This window comes from Muntiacus reevesi, chromosome 5 (genome assembly GCF_963930625.1).
Source record: "Muntiacus reevesi chromosome 5, mMunRee1.1, whole genome shotgun sequence".
Lineage (NCBI taxonomy): Eukaryota > Metazoa > Chordata > Mammalia > Artiodactyla > Cervidae > Muntiacus > Muntiacus reevesi.
Window position 1 is genome coordinate 75,211,973 of NC_089253.1, and position 17,599 is coordinate 75,229,571.

The 17,599-nt window shown below is 37.5% G+C and overlaps 1 protein-coding gene and 1 non-coding gene across 2 annotated transcripts in view; both read left to right on the forward strand.

The window, feature by feature from the left end:
- The window catches only part of DNAH14 (dynein axonemal heavy chain 14), a 324,938-nt gene that overhangs the window by 274,404 nt on the left and 32,935 nt on the right, over nucleotides 1-17,599 (forward strand). The window contains exons 65-68 of the mRNA XM_065937125.1: nucleotides 4,328-4,484; nucleotides 7,490-7,700; nucleotides 11,392-11,494; nucleotides 13,531-13,758. Coding sequence (XP_065793197.1) covers nucleotides 4,328-4,484; nucleotides 7,490-7,700; nucleotides 11,392-11,494; nucleotides 13,531-13,758 — 699 coding nt within the window. The remainder of the gene's footprint in view (nucleotides 1-4,327; nucleotides 4,485-7,489; nucleotides 7,701-11,391; nucleotides 11,495-13,530; nucleotides 13,759-17,599) is intronic.
- On the forward strand, nucleotides 5,204-5,333 carry LOC136170159 (small nucleolar RNA SNORA11). Its single transcript, XR_010663600.1, has one exon. It is a non-coding gene; the product is annotated as a small nucleolar RNA SNORA11 (small nucleolar RNA).

Below are 17,599 nucleotides of genomic sequence, written 5' to 3' on the forward strand. Positions count from 1 at the left end.
TATCTTAAGGTGAGTTGTTTCCTTTCCAACTTTTTATTGTGGCATAGCATACATTCATTATTTCATTTACTCCTGATAATAATCCCTCTTAAATTTATTTAAATATAAAATTCAGTGGCAGTAAGTACATTTACAAGATTGTGAAAACTCACCACTAGCCACTTTTAGAAATTTTTATCATCCCAGACACTGGACCAAATAATTCCCCATTATTTCCTCCAATTAGACCTTCTACTTTCTGTCTCTCTGAACTTGCCTATTCTGTTGTTATTTTTGTTCAGTCATTAAGGCGTGTCCCACTCTTTACAACCCCACAAACTTCAGCACACCAGATTCCTGTCCTTCACTATCTTCCCAAGTTTGCCTAAATTCATGCCCATTGAGTCAGTGATGCTATCGAACCATCTTACTCTCTGCCACCTCCTTCTCCTTTGGCCTTGTATTTTTTCCAACATCTGGGTCTTTTCCAATGAGTTGGCTCTTCGCATCAGGTGACCGAGGTATTGGAGCTTCAACATCAGTCCTTCCAATGAATATTCAGGGTTGATTTCCTTTAGGATTGACTGGTTTGATCTCCTTGCAATTCAAGGGACTCTCAAGAGTCTTCTCCAGCACCACAACTCCAAAACATCAATTTTTGGCACTTAATTATCTTTATGGTTCCACTCTCACATCTATACATGACTACCAGAAAACCGTAGCTTAAACTATATGGACCTTTGGCAAAGTATTGTCTCTGCTTTTTAATACACTGTCTAGGTTTGCCATAGCTTTTCTTACAAGGAGCAAGCACTTTTTAATTTCATGGCTGCAGTCAATGTCCACAGTGATTTTGGAGCCCAAGGAAATAAAATCTGTCACTGCATCCACTTTTTCCCTTTCTATTTGCCATGAAGTGATAGGACTGGATGCCATTATCTTATTTTTTGAATGCTGAGTTTTAAGCCAGCTTTTTCACTCTCCTCCTTGACCCTCATCAAGAGGCTCTTCAGTTCCTCTTTATTTTCTGCCATTAGAGTTGTATCATCTGCATATCTTAGATTGTTGATATTTCTCCCAGAAATCTTGATTCCAGTTTGTGATTCATCCTGCCCAACATTTCACATGATGTACTCTGCATGGGAGTTAAATAAGCATGGTGACAATATACAGCCTTGACCTACTCCTTTCCCAATTTTGAATCAGTCCATTGTTCCATGTCCAGTTCTAACTGTTGCTTCTTGACCTGCAAACAGGTTCTCAGGAGGAAGATAAGGTGGCCTGGTATTCCCATCTCTTGAAGAATTTTCCACAGTTTTTTTGTGATCCACACAGTCAAAGGCTTTAGTATAGTCAATTAAGCAGTAGACATTTTTCTGGAATCACCTTGCTTTCTCTATGATCCAGCAAATGTTGGCAATTTGATCTCTGGTTTCTCTGCCTTTTCTAAATCCACCTTGTACATCTGAAATTTCTCAGTTGAAGCCTAGTTTGAAGAATTTTGAGCATAACCTTACTAACATGTAAAATGTGTTCAATTGTACAGTAGTTTGAACATTCTTCGGCATTGCCTTCCTTTGGGATTGGAATGAATACTGATCTGGATCACAGCCTTGTCGTGGCAAAGGGGCTTGCATAACTCTATGAAGTTATGAGCCATGCCTTGCAGGGCCACCCAAGACAGACAGGTCATAGTGAAGAGTTCTGACAAAACATAGTCCACTGGAGAAGGGAATGGCAAACCACTGTAGTATTCTTGCAACAAGAACCCCATGAACAGTATGCCTATTATCGATACTTCATATAAGTGGAATCATGCAACATTTATCTTTTTGTGTCTGACTTATTTCATTTAATGTCTTCAAGTTTCATCCATGTTGTAGCATGTGTCAGAATTTTTTCAGAGCTGAGTACTATTGCATTGTATCAAATGCCACATTTTGTATATCCATTCATCTGTCCAAGGATGCTTGGGTTGTTTCCACATTTTGGCTGCTGCAATTGATGCTGCTAGAACATTGGTATATACATTTGTGGGGTTTTTTTGTTTGTTTTGTTTTTATTTTTCTTTGGGTTTGTTTTTTTTCTTCTTTTGAGCCAAAATTTTCAACTTGAGAAATTTGACATAAAAATCCAGATTTCCAGCATTTATTAAAAAATTAGAAGTTCATCTAATACTTGGCCCAAAATCATCCATAGCGAGAGCTAGAGCTGAGTACTCTCTGCCCTTTTGGAGCAGTGTATCATAGTCTTCACTGTTCCCAATTATTTCCTGACACTGAAGTTGAATGTTATTTGCCATTTAACATCATATTTGCATAACTTTTTATTATACAGGAGAATTATTTTTCTTCAACCCAACCCACTTCTCCAGTTTATGTTATCCACCTGACAACTTTAGATATGTTTGTGGATTATTAATGCAATTATGACTTTAAGATGTATTTAGCTATATTAACTGACAAATGCGGAATACTTAACAGTCAGTATAGTAAAAACTCCATTTGTGGGGGGGAAAAGAACAGGTTAGAGAGATGTTCATTTGTATATATAAAATATAAAGAACAATAAGAAACAAATAGTGGTTATCTAGGAAATAGGGTCTTCATATTTCAATTTATACTTTTTAAGAAATTTTATGTAACAAGTTACATAGCAAGTATTATTTGAATTTTATGTAACAAGAAGTGTGTATTACCTTAACAACAAAATTAACTAGATTTTAAAACCCATGCTACATTACTCTACCCCATTAAGCTCCAAGTGGTTTTAGTTTATCAACTAGCAATTTTATGAGTATAGTCATCCTATTTACCAAATTCAGGGTCAGAAGACATGGTCTGATAAAATGTTAAGTGTATGTGTAGGGAAATTGAGTTTAAATATTTGAAACTGGGTCTGACCTGTAAGAGTCAGAAATTGCCACTTATGAGATTTAGAATATACTAGGGAGAAGAGTCAACCTAGAGAAGGATGGTATCATGGAGCTTCACAGGGGCAAGGACTTTGTCCAGTTTATCCACTTCCTTCCATTTATATAACCCATTGGACAGAAAGGAGGGGGAAAGATGACAATGAGAGGATATGGACACGGGGAAATTTTTCAGAACTATATGTAGCTTCTTAGAAAAGAGCTAATAAAATTTATTTCAATGAAATTCATTTCTTCAGACTTCTTTTTCTCTCCCACTAACCACCTCCCCCAAATTTCTTGGGGTTAAAAATTACAAAAGTGGAGAAATTTAATAAATGTTTGCTTGATTAATAAAATAAAGAAGGAACCAGCAGCATAATGGTGACAAAAAGATGACAATCACATTGGGGAGACAGAGTCTTGGCAGTGATGGACCACAACTCATGGTGTTTCACTTGGTTGATTCTCACGCTTTCATAGCTGGAAATACTGGGTGAACTCTGTCAGACCCCAGATTCTATGTATGCTGCCAATTTTCATTTTTAAAAATATATATGTTGCAATTAATTAAAAATTTGAGATTAATTTTTCCAAAAGATACAGAAAAGAGCAAACTCAACATAATGAGTTTATATTAGGTGTTCTTTTAAATATGTGAACTTACCAATAGTTGATGGTTTTTAACGATGACCCATGGTTCAATCTCGCACCTCCACACAGACTCACAGACACATACAGTTTTAATTTTGCCTTAAATGATGGAGTCTCTGAAAATGCTCAGCATAGAATGTATGATCATTCTGTAAAGAAATAGCACATAAATGATTAGTTTAAAGCAGTTTTCATGGAAAATGTCTGAAATTTGCAATGATTTCCAATGGATGAATTTCTATTTACCACATGTATACTGTTTGCAAAACCTTTTAGTCCCTCTAGAGTTCTCTGCAGATGTGTGCTCAGTTTGTTCACACAAATATTGTGCAATTGGTTTTCATTTTATTAATGGAAGACCTAGTACTTTTCCAACTATGCTATCCTGGATTTTCATCCTCTAATACCATGGTGTTTTTCTTGCTCTAGATATATACAGCAGAGCATGAAAAAAACCCAGGGGCATGGTATCTTTTTGCAGAGTCAGGGACCATAACTTGGATTTGCACGTACAAAGTAAGATCACAGATTGTGAAAGATAGAGGCACCAGATAGCCCTGGCATCTAGGAATGGCATCTAGGATGGTCAAGAGTAGTGGTGGCAGCTTTCCCACCACACATAGACTCCCCTCCCCATCAAATTTTCCCAACACAAGGAACACCACAAAACTTTTGAAGGGCAACCTAAATACTAAATACTTCTTAGTTTGTTTCCTCTTACCACATGGGATATTCCCTTGGGTAGTTTTTAAAGTTATTTATCTATCATGGTTTCTTTCTTAGATAAAAATTCTTAGACCAGAAGGTTTAAAGAATTCTGTGAAAAGGTTTATAACTGAAAAAATAGGAAATGAATATATTCACAGTACTGGAACCAGTTTGAAGGAATCGTATGAAGAATCCAATGCCAGAACTCCACTGATACTTATTCACTCCCATGGTAAGCTACTTGTGAACAGTTAAGATGACATGATGATGTTTTTCAAAAGATGTAGAGAAGTAGGTTCTGTGTGAGGGTGTTCTGTGTTTAAAATATTTCCCTATTCTTAAATATTTGGGGGAAATTGTCCTATCCTTAAATATCTTAAAGAATTGGGCTTCCCTGGTGACTCAGATGGTAAAGCATCTGCCTGCAATGCTGGAGACCCAGGTTACATCCCTGGGTCGGGAAGATCTCCTGGAGAAGGAAATGGCAACCCACTTCAGTACTCTTGCCTGGAAAATTCCATGGACGGAGGAGCCTGGTAGGCTATAGTCCATGGGGTTGCAAAGAGTTGGACATGACTGAGTGACTTCACTAAATATCTTATAACTGTAAACTATATTAAGAATGAATCTTTCAAACAGATTCACAGGTATAGAGAACAAACTGGTGGATATCAGTGGAAAGAATGAAGAGCGGAGGGACAAGTTGAGGTGGAGGACTGGGAGGTACAAACTACAATGTATAAAATAAATAAGCTACAAGGATATATTGTACAACAGAGGGAATACAGACAGTATTTTATGATAACTATAAATGAACTTTAACCTTTAAAAATTATGAATCACTCTGTTATACATCTAAAAGTTATTTACATCATTATTGTACATCAACTATATCTCAATTAAAAAAAAATAAGCAAATAAAGCAATAGCACATTTAAAAAAAAAGAATGAGGGGTGTGCTCAGAGCAGGGGGCCTGAAGAAATGGCTCGTCTGTTTATAACACACCCGACAGGAATCTGGATTCACTGTGATGAGGGGCACAAAACGTGTGGTCTTCCTCTGAGCAGAAACCCGACATGTGTACCCCTGCAGCTCCACGTGGCTGCTGCGCAGGGCCAGTACTGGAAGGAAAGCCACAGCACGTGGTGGGGGAGCTTGCCACCGGAGCCTGTCCTGTCCACTCCTGGGTGGGCCAGGAGTGGCCTCATAAATGGTCTGAATCTCTCATTTCAAGGAGAAAGAAAAAGATTCCAACTGTATGCCATTCTGCAAAAGGCAAAACTGTGGAGACAATAGAAAGATGAGTGGTTGTCGGGAGTTTGCAGAGAGGAATGTACAGAGTACAGACATTCTCATGAGCAGTGAAAGAACTTTGAGAGACATTACAATGATGGATATATGTGGTCATACTTTTGTCCAAACCCATAGAATATGCAACACTGCTCTGCTCATTAAAGTGAACCCTAAGGTGAACTGGGGATGTTTTGACTATGTGTCAATGTAGTCATCCTTGGTCTAAAAAGAAAAAAAAAAAAAAAGAGGTACCATTCTGTTTATAATGGCTGTTTCATGTGAGGGGAGGGTGTATATGGGGAATTTCTGTATGTTCCTGTCAAGTTTTACTGTAAACCTAAAACTGCTTTTAAAAAAGAAAAAGGTCTCCAAAACAAAAAAACATTTAACACTCAGGACAGACATTTTTGGCAAAACTTTTTTCGCTTTTATGTATGAATACATATTACATATGTGTGTGTGTGTGTGTGTGTTGGATTGTGATATAAAATACTATAAAGTTCACATTTTAAAGTGAAAAAAAATGACTAAAAATGTAAAAGAACAAGAAAAATGAGTTGTCCCAGGTTCATGAATATGAGAAAATTTATCAGGGCTAGTTTTATATGCAGAAAATACATCCCAAACACACATATTATTGATATGAAATTTGAGATTACCCTTGCTTTATTAACAATTATAACTCACATTGACTTGTGAAAAAAGGTTATAAAATTATCAGAAATACCTCTGTTGATTGTATGCTTGTGTGCTTCAAGACTTCAAATGCATTTTTTTTCTTTATCTTGTCTTTGCTCTACAGACCCTAAGCAAAATATTTTCTCCTAAGCAAAATATTTTCTTCATTTATTTTCTGCCTTTCATTATCTTCAAATCAAACATGTCTTTAGAACTCAGCATTTTCAGACTTTGATTCTATTAGGAAAAGCCTTGTTCAAAGTGCCCCCATGTAGAGGTTTTCTCATCTAAACTTTTCCATGTAAAGCAGTTGGCTATATGCCTGACACACTCATAACAGTGCTGTCTATTTCTTGAAAACTTAGCCTGACATGGCAGCTATGGCTGTGGCCATCACATCTATGTTCCAAACATCTGTCACCCTGTTACACTGGGCTTGGCATATACACACTACATATAATAAAATAGATAACTAATAAAGAACCTACTGTATAGCACAGGAAACTCTGCTCAGTATTCTGTAGTGACCTATATGGGATCTATATGGGAAAAAGAGAGGCTATATACTATATATGTATAAGTAATTCACTTTGCTGTACAGAATGGAAGATAGCACAACATTTAAACAAACTTTGCTGCCAAAGTTTTTTCACAAAACATAAGGTGCTCATACCTAGCTGCATGAAAGGCTAAAAATGAAGTATTTTAGCTGGGCACATGGCCATTTGGAGTAACACCAGGGTTCAGCTATAGAGGAGGAAGGGACAAGTAAGTGCTGGAGTAAACAACCCACAGTCACTGCTGGAGTAGGATCACCCCATCTGTCTGTCACCCCATTAGATTGGGTTTGACATATACACACTGTACATAATAAAACAGGTAACTAATAATGAACCTACTGTGTAGCACAGGGAACTCTACTCAATACTCTGTGATGACCTAAATGGGAATAGAATCTGAAAAAGAGTGGCTATGTATATACATATACATATATGTGTGTGTGTGTATATATAACTGACTCACTTTGATGAACAGCAGAAACTAACAAAACATTGTAAATCAACTATACTCCAATAAAAAATTAATTTTGCAAAAAAGAAAATGGAAGAGCCAAAATTTGAGCTCTACCTTCTGATTTAAAAGACTAGTTTTTCAATTATGTGTACACCTTTTCCCACTACCACTTAATAAAAGCTAGAATGTATTTTTGAAGAGGGGATTAAATGACTTTACAATAGTATGTACCTTTCCATGTTGTTTCACAGGGATCGACCTCACCAATACTCTCCTGAAATTTGCACAAGAGTTAATGGGAACAACCAGTCATGTGACCATGATTTCTTTGGGCCGTGGCCAGGCAGCTAAAGCAGAAGCCCTCATTGTTAAGGCCTTAACCAAAACAGAGCAATGGGTCTTCCTCCAGAACTGCCATCTTGCAGCATCGTTTATGCCAAGGCTCTGCACTATTGTAGAATCGTAAGAGTTTTACATTTATTTGTAAGGGCTTCGCAGGTGACTCAATGGTAAAGAATCCACCAGCCAATGCAGGAACTACAGGAGCCTTGGGTTCACTCCCTGAGTCGGGAAGATCCCCTGGAGAAGGAAATGGCAACCCACTCCAGTATTCTTGCCTGGAAAAATCCCATGTTCACAGGGGCCTGATGGGCTATAGTCCATTGGGTGGCAAAAAATCAGACATGACCAAGCAACTGAGCACCCATGCACACATAGGGGATCAGAATATTATCAAAACGAGTTAAAACTGGAAATGGCAATGTACAACTGTGCTTAAACAGTGATAAAATAAAGTGTTAGGCCACTCAGAGGTAACTTAGGCTAACTTATGAAGGTTCTCTTTTCTCCAAGAACTTGAAAGATACATTAGGAATATATCACTTTTTATTAGAAGAAAAGACCTCTTTAATTCTTACTTTCCATCCAGTTAATCAGTTTCTCTTTCTCCCCTTCTCAAACTGTCAATAGATATACACTTGTACATACACCTGTATATAGAAATGTACATGTGGCATAGTTTGTAATATCCTATTGCTTCCACACAGCAGAATATAATACCTCATATCCATATTTCCCAGGTGGTGCTAGTGGTAAAGAACCTGCCTACCAATGCAGGAGAATTAAGAGTCATGGCTTGGATCCCTGGGTCAGGAAGATCCCCTAGAAGAGGACATGGCAACCCACTCCAGTATTCCTGCCTGGAGAATCCTGTGGACAGAGAAGCTTGGCGGGCTACAGTCTGTAGGCTTGCAAAGAGTCAGACTCAAGTGAAACGACAAGCACAGCATCCATAATTTCAGTGATCATTTTCTTTATGGGCTGTATTTGGTACTTATTCTGACTTACTCTAGTTCAACCCACTGGCTGTTTTCTCCCAAAGTACTTGCTGACTCAAGCAAAAATTCTCATATGTTCCGCCCTCTTCTTTGCAGTGAAAATATTTGGGAATAGAATGCTCTAACATTGCTTGAAGAATAAGCAAAGTGTTGAGTTAGTAATCATTCTAGAGACTAAGGATACAGCACAGACCAGACAGTCACTGTATCAGCTTTCAAAAATGTATTAAGACAGAAAGGAGCAATAGAATGGCAGATAGCATTGCATCATTTTTTAAAAAAAATTAATAAAATGTTCTTCAGAACAGTTTCAAAAGCTTAATAAGAGTAATTGATTATCATTAAAAGTATGCTATATAACCAGTTGTCTGAGGAGGCCTTACAGATAGCTGAGCAAAGAAGAGAAGCAAAAGACAAAGGAGAAAAGGAAAGATATTCCCATCTGAATACAGAGTTCCAAAGAGTAGCAAGGAGAGATAAGAAAGCCTTCCTCAGTGATCAATGCGAAGAAATAGAGGAAAACAAAAGAATGAGAAAGACTAGAGATCTCTTCAAGAAAATTAGAGATATCAAGGGAATATTTCTTGCAAAGATGGGCACAATAAAGGACAGAAATGGTATAGACCTAGCAGAGGCAGAAAATATTAAGATGTGGCAAGAATATATAAAAGAAAATTACAAAAAAGATCTTAATGACCCAGATAACCACGATGGCATGATCACTCACCTAAAGCCAGATATCTTAGAATGTGAAGTCAAGTAGGCCTTAGGAAGCATCACTATGAACAAAGCTAGTGGAGGAATGGAATTCCAGTTGAGTTATTTCAAAGCCTAAAAGATGATGCTGTGAAAGTGCTATACTCAATATGCCAGCAAATTTGGAAAACTCAGCAGTGGCCACAGGATTAGAGAAGGTCAGTTTTTATTCCAATCCAAAACTAGCAGCCCACACAGAGAGAGGAAAATATGAAAAATTTTTCTTAAAATTAGGAATTAAAGGAATATATTCACAATGTATTGCCAGGAGGAAAAATAGAAGGCTACAAATTGTAGCCTGTACAGTACATGTATGTACAATATATATTATATTTTTATTTTAAAAACAAAATAGAGAATCAGAGAGGGAAAAAAAGAAAAATATTATACTTACTTCTTCAGATTTCAGATTTTATTTCTCTGTTTTATTTGGTGTATTTTTGCTTTTGTTGTTTTGGGGGTTTTTAAATATTTATTTATTTACTTTGACTGCACTGGGTCTTAGTTGGGGCATGTGGGATCTTCGCTTTGGCATGTGGACTCTTAGTTGCAGCATCCTGAATCTAGTTCCCCAACCACAAGAATCGAACCTGGGCCCCCTACATTGGGAGTGTGGAGTCTTAGCCACTAAACCACCAGGAAAGTCCCTTGGTTTGTTTTTTAAATTAAAACAATTTCAGACTTGCAGAAAAAATGCAAGAATGATTCAAAAACTCTCCTCTATTGTTAACCTCTTTTCCTCGTTTACCCTATCATTTCTTTATATATACATATGTGTGTATATGTGTATGACATTTTTTAAATCCTTTGAAAGTTAAGTTCAGCGTCAAGGCAGACATAATGCCATTTGACCTCCAAGTACTGTAGTGTGTGTCTGAGTCTGTGTTAGTAGCTCAGTTGAGTCTGACTCTTTGCGACCCCATGGACTGAGGACCTCAAGAAGAATCTTGAGGTCCTCTGTCCATAAAACTATCCAGGCAAGAATACTGGAGTGGGTAGCCATTCCCTTCTCCAGGGGATCTTCCTGACCCAGGGATCAAACCTAGGTCTCCTGCATTGCAGGCAGATTCTTTACCTGATTATCTAATCAATAGAACTTAGTCATATCTAGCCTGTTATCCCAATAATATCTTTTATTGCAAAAGAAGAAGAATGTTAGGTCCAGATTCCAATTCAGGATTTCACACTGCATTCAATTGTCATGTCTCTTAATTCTCCTTTGCTCTAGAATAGTTCCTTAGTATGTTTTTATCTTCTACAACTTGGACATTTTCTGAAAAGTACAAGCCAGTCATTCTGTAAAGTGTCCATTAGTTTGGGTTTGTCTGCTATTTTCTCATGGTTAGAGTTACTTTAAGCAGTATTGCAGGAATACCACAGAAGTGTTGTTGAATCCTTCTTTGTACATCATAGCAAGAGGTAACTGATGTCAATCTGTTCCCACTACTGATGACATTTTTTATTTTGATTATTTAATTAAAGTGGTATCTACCAACTGTAGAGACACATCTCAAACTTTTCCCTACTACTTTTAACTTCCATTGATAAATTTTGGGTGAAAAGTTACTAGACTATTTGCCAAATGGTAACTTTCTAACTCAATAATTTCTTCTAAATTTTAAATTTAATTCTACTATTAGGAGATTTTCTCCTCCCCATTTATTTATTCATTTGCTTACTTATATCAGCATGGACTCATGGATTTCTATTTTATTCAGTGGATTGTAATCTGTTACCATGAATGTTTATTATGGTGTTCAGTTGTGCCAGATTTGACCAATGAAACTGTGGTTTTTATTTTGTTCTTAATTTGTCATTTTTCCCAAGTTTTTGCAATGAACCTAGATTATTTTTGTACCTAAGTGAAGGAAGACTACCTTTTCAAAATGGGAATTAATGGATCTTACACAAATTCTTATGCAATATAGAAGTTCTTATGGTTGGTTATTAAAGTGATTTCTAAGGCCATTTTAACATTAAAATGACTATGATTCTTAGAACATATTGATTTCATTTAAATTTTTCACATTAAAATATTTATAAATGTTTTCTTTTAACAGATTTAATAGTCCATATATGACAATAGAGCCTAAGTTCAGGCTATGGTTAAGCTCAAAATCAGACAGTTCTTTCCCAATTTCTATCCTTCAAAAGAGTTTAAAGGTAAGGGCAATGTATAACAGATAGTAATATTGCCTCTGAAGCACTGTTTGAATGTAAATTATCTTGTATTCATGATTCTGAATTAAGAGAGTACTAATTCTAATATGCTAAATCTTTCCTGTGCTCAGCCTGACATTGTGTACCAGAAAGGATGCACAAGTATAAACAAGATCCCTGCTTTCAAGGGATTGGACAGTTTAAATGTTTGTTTTCTCAAACAAGGATGCTTAGACTTCCAACTCCCATAAACCAGAAAATAGAATAAAGAATTTGGGTCCTTGCCTTGCCTTTTGCTTCTCTAGCTTTTTCCTGTCTCTGGTCCCCCTAACTCTTTCACAATTTGTTATTAATTCTCTGAAAAGGATCTGGCAAAAAAGCAGGTTGAAACTATTGACTGAAATGTCCTGTTTAAAAATTGTCTGTGACTTCCACTCATATCCACCATTAAGTTTGAATAAATACTAAGAGTTGGGTCAATTCTATTAAACACGTGTCCAGTTGACCAAAAGATGGAGTCCTAATAGCAAAGAAGACTGACCAGTGGCCCAGACAGAACGCATGGCCAGATATGCAAACACATGCACACTTCCAAGTTCAACAGAACTGGTGTGAGACAGAGGAAATGGGGTGGGTGGGCAGTTTCCTGGGCAGAGTTCCAATCCAGCCTGAGAATAAATCAAGTTTACTCTTGGGAAACAAAGAAACTTCTCCCTGTCACAGGACCCCAGGCTCTTCCCAGACTCCCGGGTGTATTTACCCAAGCCCACAGTACTGAGGCACTTCCTAGCTGCCCTACTCCTGGAGAAGATGGGACATGGATTGGAGAAATGTGCATCTTTTTGTCTGAGACTCAAGAGGGTCCATTTACCTCCTAGGGTCAGGCAGAATATTACGTCAGACAGCGTTTTATCTTCATCCAGGAGATGGAGATATGAAAGGTGGCGACAGAGGTAGAACTTCAAGGAACATTTTAAGTGGTCTGTGAATAAATCAATCAGTCTGATCCTTAACTCAGAAATCTCACGTTCCACGGGAAACTCTACTCAATGCTTTGTGGTGACCTATATGGGAAAAGAATCTTAGAAAGGGTGAATGTGTGTATATATATAACTGATTCACTTTGCTGTACAGCAAAAACAAACAATGTTGTAAATTAACTATACTCCAGTGAAAATTAATTAAAATAAATAAACTCAATTGAAAAAGAAATTTCATGTTCATGTATGCACACACACACATATATCATAGTACTTATCTACACATATTTATACATATTCTACATACATATCCACATAATATGAAATACACATATATATGTCTATGTGTGTATGTCTATGAAAACTGTGCAAGTAAAGAAACATTTTCAGACCTTTCGGTTTTAGACTTACAGTCATGCTCTTTAAAAAAAAAAAAAAGCCCTCCAAGTAATTCTCTTCCCACTTCACCTCCTGTACCTCCTCATTTCAATTTTCCTAGGTAAGAAATCAATCGATTTTCAATGAAAACAGAGCACTTTAGTAACACACCAAGTTACTTCTCCTATTTTTTCATATCACTGAAGATTAGATACTTTTGCTGGTTCCACAAGTTCTTTGTGTAAGATATTCGATGCCACTTCTCTCTTCTCTCTGCTGCCTGGCCGAGGCCATGCAGCCCTGATTCTGTCACAGCCACTTAGCTGCCATCAAGCATTTAGAATATAGGAATTCTTCACTTTCAACTTTCTAAAATGCCGGGCTTGCCAAGCAAACAGGAGTGCTTTTAATAACATTGTTGTACTTCTCGTTTTAAAGTATGAATTGGAACAATTGGAAATCTGATACAATCCCTTTACAGAAGTTTTCAAATGGGAAAAGAATAACACAAGATTTTTTTATTTGCTACTGAATCTTAAAAAGAGTTATAGTCTTAGCACGTTCTGTTCTCAGATATAGTCTTAGCTAGTTCTCCATGTAAGTAAGGGTCCCCCACCCCCCACCAGTCCTAATGCCTGTGTCTGTCCTCGCAAGTTGTTTTTACTCACATCTGTTTTAAAGATTGCAGTGGAAAATCCCCAGGGAATGAAAAATAATTTACTTCAGACATTTGGATACAGTGGGAGTGGAGAGGTAACAGAAGAGTTATTTGAAAAACCTGACTGTGGACCATGGTGGAAAAAAATTTTATTCAGCTTGTGTTTCTTCAATGCTCTGATTAATGAAAGAAAAATTTATGGAATATTGGGCTGGAATATTGCATATGCATTTAGTTCTTCAGACTTGGAGGTAAGTCTGGTACTTTATATATAACAACAAATAAGTAGTGATAAGATACAGAAAGCCTAGTCTGTATCGACACAAATAGTAAATGTTTTTCACGGTACTAAGGTAACAAACTCTGTAACTAGGCAATGAGGACTGACTAACTTTTAAAAGCGTGGAACTGGAAGCCCTCTTTTCGGGAATCAAATCAGAGCTCCTCTGCTTATAGCTGTGCAGGATTTACAAGTTATCTGGCAAGCTTACTAACCTCTCTGGGTCTTAGTTTCCTTGGCCTAAAAAGTACCTCTGCCAAAGGGCATTGTTAGAGGCAGACTAGGAACTTCCCTGGTGGTCCGGTGGCTTAATTCTGCACTTCCAGGCAGGGGACTGGGGTTCAATCCCTGGTCAGGTACCCAGATCCCACATGTTGCAACCAAGATCTGTCACAGTCAAATAAGCAAATAATTTTTTTTTAAGAAAAATAAGAGCAGACTAGTCAATACAATGTGAATTGTAAAGCACTTAGAACAGTGCCTGACACATAAAAATCACCACAAAAGTGTTTGTTGTTTCTACTTATTCATTTAAAGCAAGAAAAATTACATTGACCCATTGTAGGGGGGAAATTTTAGCTGAAGAGTCTTCACTATTCTTTATATAGAACCCTTTAGTTGTGCTTAATATTGCAAACTATTTTTTTTTCAATTTACAATGTTGTGTTAGTTTCTGGTGTATAGGCTCAGTGATTCTCTTTTTCATATTCTTTCCCATATGGCTTATCACCAGATATTGAATATAGTTCCCTGTAGGACTCTATTGCTTATCCATTCTATATATATAATAGTTTGCATCTGCTAGTTCCAAACTCCCTCTCCATTGTTCCCCTGTTTGGCAGCCACAAGCCTGTTCTTTATTTCTGTGAGTCTATTTCAGAGATAAGTTCATTTGTGTCATATTCTAGATTCCACCGGAGAAGGCACTGGCGACCCACTCCAGTACTCTTGCCTGGAAAATCCCATGGATGGAGGAGCCTGGTAGGCTGCAGTCCATGGGGTTGCTGAGAGTCAGACACGACTGAGAGACTTCACTTTCACTTTTCACTTTCATGCATTGAAGGAAATGGCAACCCACTCCAGTGTTCTTGCCTGGAGAATCCCAGGGACGGGGGAGCCTGGTGGGCTACCGTCTATGAGGTCGCACAGAGTCGGACACGACTGAAGCGACTTAGCAGCAGCAGCAGCAGCTAGATTCCACACATCAGTGATATCATGTGGTATTTGTATTTCTAACTTACTTTGCTTAGTATGATAATCTCTAGGTCCATCCATGTTGCTACAAATGGCATTTTTCATCCTTTTTTATGGCTGAGTAATATTCCGTTCATCTGTTAATGGATATTTAGGTTGTTTCCATGTCTTGGCTATTATAAGTAGCACTGCTATGAATGTTGGGATGTGTATATCTTTTCAAATAATAATTTTGTTGAGATATATGCCCAGTAATGGGATTTCTGGGTCATATGGCAACTCTCCTTTTAGTTTTTTGGGGAATCTCCACACACTGCCTTGATTCCCCATACATCCGATTTGGTTCAGTTTCTCTGGAGAACACTGCCAAATACAACAATGAGGGGAATACTGATTAAGACCACAGTAAGATACCACCTTTCAGTACAACAGTGGCTAAAATAAACAGACAGAAATGTAGAGAAGCAGGCACTGTCTCATACAGCTAATTTAATTGCTACTAACTTTCCAGAAGACAACTCGATAATATATATATATATATATATATTTGCAGCAGAGTCTGGCAAATCTTTATTTTTTTACCGTAGCTTTTATATTCTAAGTTAGTACATTTTTAAGGGGAAGATAGTTTAATATTACATCAGCTTGTCCTACACGAAACCAGGGTGTAGCCTTTAAAGAATTCCTGTTATTACTGATATAGATGAAGATAGTCACATTTATAAGATTGATTGCCAAAACTGGGTTATAACAGACATGTATAGCATGATCTCATTTCTGCACATGTATTTAGAGTGTATGTTTATTTCAGTATACACTAAACCATCTGCAAGGGAAACAAATGGTAGGACTGCAGAGGGCCAGGTGTTGGCAGGGTATTTTGTCATGCAAAGAGCTTGGGGTGAAAGGCGGCAGCTTTACTTGGCACAGGCTGGAGTTTATGGGATGCTCCTGTCCTTTCAGCATTTGGCAGAGAGGCTTGCTTAAGCCAGAAGCAGCTGGTTACATCGTGGCGCCGCTCTCCAAAAGAAGTAGTCTTTCCCTCCTTTGTTCTCCCCTTTCATGTGGCAAGTGTGAGAGCCTTCTTCCCAGTGGCAAAGAAACAGCCCGCCTGGGTGCCAGGATGTCTGAGTCTGGGTACCTGATGTTCAAGTAGTTGTCTAGAAATGCCAAATGTTAGCACCTTGAAACTGTGGGAAACTGGATTCCTGCATAGCCCCTCTCTTTAAGTGGAAACTTCTGGTTCAGTGGGAAATTGAGTTTGGACCAGCTTCTCCCACTAGGGGGAGTTTCAGGCCCAGTCAGCTCCCTGTCAGGCAACTTGGAGAGTTCCCTCAGTGGACTGACAACTGACTGATGCTACCTGCCAGCCCATAGGACTAAACATCAATATATTTTCCACCACATGTAGGGCTACCACCACTTTAAGCTCCCCAAAGTCTGGACCTGAGCCACAAAGACAAGACCAAGAAAAATAACATATCAACAAGATCCAGTAGCCAAAGAGAGAAAGAACACAAGAAATAGAACAGAAAATAATAAGAGCCCATAGGGATACAAAAGTACATACACATTTTGCAAAAATGATTTTTTGTTACATGAGCACATATCAAAGAATTTTTAACTCATTGATAAAAGAATCAGCAGGATGGTAAAACTGATTTTTAAAAGTATTTGTTGTTTAATTGCTAAGTCGTGTCCAACTCTTGCAAGTTGGACAAGGACTGTAGTCAATCAGGTTCCTCTGTCCATGAAATTCTCCAGGCAAGCATACTAGAATGGGTTGCCATTTCCTTCTGCAGAGGATCTTGCTGACCCAGGGATCAAACCGCATGTCTCCTACATTGCAGACAGATTCTTTACCGCTGTGCCACCAGGGTCCTTTTAAAAGTATAGGATTACAGAAATATTTAGAATTATTTAAACAATTATAATGAAATAGGATTATCAAATTACATATAAAACTGCTAAATGCCATACAGGCAATAAAATTGTAACCTTGGGGTGATAATTTTCCTATGAGCCAGAAACTATTTGTATTTCTACAAGACAAAATTTCATTTGCATCATTATCAGAAAGAAACAGATACAGGGCCAACAGTTTCCTATAAGTTAGCCTATACTTGTACAGAGTTGTAAAGTGCTTTAATCAATAGGAAATAGTAAATCAAAACAAAAGCAGATACTCCTGAAGTATTTGATAATCCTTAAGTGAGCATGTTAGACAATGTTCCAGTATGGCATTGAAAAGATATGTGGTCATCCTTTTGCCTTTTTTTCAAATTTTGGAATTTTTATTTGTGTCATTAGCTCAATTTATGATTGTAAATATGATCAATTTATGATCTCCAACGATTATGTATTATCACAAAAAGGTCAGTGTCACTGTGTTTTGACATGATTCATTTACACACGTGTGGAAAGAGGTGTTAATTAGTACATAGGCTCCATGTGCTCTCAACTAACTGAAGTTGTATACACACATCATGATTCTTGAGCTTAAAAAAAAATTAGATGGTTAGTTAGAGGGAGATGAATTGAAGGAAAAAATGGTCATGGTTGAGACATGAGTTAATGGCTAGAAAAAACAGAAGGAATAACTCAGAGCATATGAAGAA